General features: G+C 64.6%; 1 protein-coding gene across 1 annotated transcript in view; it reads left to right on the top strand.

Annotated features, from left to right (window-relative positions):
- The first annotated feature begins 229 nt into the window (after positions 1-229).
- DOK7 (docking protein 7) overlaps positions 230-2,820 on the top strand; it is a 27,818-nt gene continuing 25,227 nt past the window's right edge. Inside the window, exons 1-2 of the mRNA XM_003801138.3 lie at positions 230-344; positions 418-463. Of these exons, the coding sequence (XP_003801186.2) occupies positions 291-344; positions 418-463 (100 nt within the window). The 5' untranslated portion in view covers positions 230-290. The remainder of the gene's footprint in view (positions 345-417; positions 464-2,820) is intronic.

Below are 2,820 nucleotides of genomic sequence, written 5' to 3' on the forward strand. Positions count from 1 at the left end.
GAGAGGGGATGGCTCTGGACATTGGAGAGCGCAGCACCCCCAGTCCAACACACACACAGGCCTCCAGAGGGTGGGCGGTCTCAGGTGGCCATGGGCCCTGGGGAAGGAAGCGGCCACGTGACGCCCCACCAGGCAGGAGAGGCCGGGAGAGCCCCGGCGCCCCGCCCGCCCCGCGTCCCCCGTGTCGTGCCCCGCCCCGGCCCGCCCTCCTGGCTGGCCCAAGCCTCCAGAGCTATTTTGAAAGTGACCCTGGGCTCGGGCGCCCGGGGCGGCGGGAACCATGACAGAAGATGACCGAGGCGGCGCTGGTGGAAGGCCAGGTCAAGCTGCGGGACGGCAAGAAGGTCAGGGCGCGGCGCGGGCGTGGGGCGGGCGCGGGCGCGGGCGGCGGCTCACGGCTGTCCTCTGTCCCCGCAGTGGAAGAGTAGGTGGCTGGTGCTGCGCAAGCCGTCGCCGGTGGCAGGTGAGCGGGTGGCGACGGGGGCACGGGCGGGCGGACCCTGCGCGACCCTGGGCCACCCGGCGGGCGAGCGCTGCCTGCGCCCGAAATAGCCCATAGCCCGAAACCCGAGAGCTCGGCCCTACGAGCAGGGCGGACGCAGCGCCCCGACCGCCCACGGGCTTGGGGGCTGGAGAGGTAGCTACCAGGACGGCCAGGGGCCCAGCACTGCGCTCCAGTGGCGGGCGGCCCTCGATGCCTTCTCTTCCCCCGCCCTGCAGCCCCACCCACCTCCAAGGCAGGGCAGGGGCTGGGCTGCCAGGCAGAAGCGGAGGATGGCTTCTGCAGAGGGGAGAGGGGACAGCCGCACTGTCTGGGGGAGATGTCCTCCCTAGACGGGCCAGCGGAGGAACCCAGAGTTGGGCAGCCTGGGCCACTGGGGTGGTGGGAGGGCCCTGCCTGCAGCTGCTTGAGAACAGGTGTCTGGGGCGGCAGGGCCTTGTGGGGATGTGTATGATGGCGCCACTGCCTCAGGCTGCAGGACTGCCTGGGTGTCCTCCAGGATGCTGGTGATGTGTCTGCTCTCATGGGGGTGTGCGGGTCAGGGGCGCCTTCCCTGTCACCTCTGCTGTGCCATTTGGACAAAGTCACTTCCTGCTGGGGCTCAACGCCCCCAGGGCCTGGGCGTCTCTCCACTCAGTCAGTCCCTCATGCCCAGATCCTGTGCCTGGCACTGGCAGTGCTGTCTAGCAAGGAGGTGGGGTCAGGTCTGCGGCACACCCAGGCTGAGAGAGGGTGACTGAGGGAAAGACCACTGAGAGGGCAGAGGCTTCCATCAGAGCAGCTGGAGGCAGGTGTGGGGCATGCCGCTCCGTGGAGGTGCAGCAGTGGGAGCAGCCTGTGCAGAGGCCCCAGGGCTCAGGTCTTGTCTCTTGTCACCAGAGAGTGGCTTCTGAGAGGCAGAGGGGCCCATGGCAGAGGGAGGGTCCTCCTGCTTTGTGGGGCTTTTCATGGGTCTCCCACACCAGGGAACCCATGAGTCTGTGAGTGAAGCAGGTGGCCACCTGGCATCTCCTGTGTGCACTGTGTGTCCCAGGCAGCTGAGAAGGCAAAGGGCCCTGGGGGCAGAGTGGTCGGGTTTGCAGCAGAATCCGGACCACAGGAGTCTGGGGAGATAGAACCTTCTAAAGGGGGCTCTGGGGTGGGCTTGAGGTCTGGATGGGAGGTGCCTCTGCATCCATTCTGAGCCCTGTACCCACCGTCCTGGGACCCAATGCTTTGAATACCCATGTTTTGTCCCGGTCACTTTAGCAGCCCACTGACTGAATCTGACGTCTTGTAGGGTCACCCAGAGGCCAGTCAGATGAGCAGGTTGGGCTGGAACAGCATCCCAACCCCACGCCCCTACTCCGTCCTGACCAGAGGCCCTGACTGGCTTCTCCCACTCTCCAGACCCCCTTCTGAGCCAACTGAGTGGAGGCCCCTTCATCCCAGATGCCGCTCACCCAGTGCCTGGGGCTAACTTCCCTGTGGACAGGCCAGGGGTGGGCACAGGTCCTACTTTCTGAGTGAAGGGGATTTTAGAGTGCTCTTCAGGGCTTCCCACCTGGTGTGCGGGAGGGAGGAAGGGCTGCCCCTGCTTTCTTGTGGTGAGAAGTCCAGGATCTTCGTTCTTTACAGTAGGAGGTTGGGGTGGGGAAGCAAGGGTGCTCATGCTCCTGGGTGCCGCCCCAGAGCCCAAACCCTTAACTCTGCTCAGCAGAGTACGGTGAGCAGGGGAAGGACATCTTCTATCCAGCGCACGTGCAGGGCCCTGGACCTCCCTGACAGGTGACCAGGCTCCTAAAGAAGATAGGAAAGCTCAGAGTGGAGAGCAGAGCCTCCTGGTCACAGCGCCCAGCCTGGCCAGTAAAGTCTGGGTCCTCTGTCTCAGCATGGGATTTTAGTGGGATTGTGTTTCTCAAGGTTTCAATCTCTGCCCTGACTGGAAAATTCGTGTCTGAGTTCTCTTGCCAGAGGACAGTCTGGGCCCTGTCCTGGCCTGGGCTCCTTGCTGGTGACCAGACAAGCCCGCCCTGGTCTTGGCCCCTCTCTCCCTCCTGGGTGCTGAGGCTCCAGTCAGTGGGAGGGAATCACTCTGGACCCCTGAGGAGGGTGTGACCCACTCTCTGCGTTCTCAGAGACTGTCACACATGGCTGGAGGGACTGCTGGGGTCCCGGAGCCAACAGGGAAGGGGAGGCCCAGACACCTGATGGGTCTAGCCCAAAGACAAGGGACAGTTGGGTCAGAGCCTAGTCTCCTGCCCCCTGTGGCCACTGGAGGGTCAGTGCCTGCTCAGGCTGATGGGGAGCTTAGTGCCCACCAGTCAGCTTAGTGCCCA

This window comes from Otolemur garnettii, unplaced genomic scaffold (genome assembly GCF_000181295.1).
Source record: "Otolemur garnettii isolate 467f Iridium unplaced genomic scaffold, OtoGar3 scaffold00198, whole genome shotgun sequence".
Classification (NCBI taxonomy): Eukaryota; Metazoa; Chordata; class Mammalia; order Primates; family Galagidae; genus Otolemur; species Otolemur garnettii.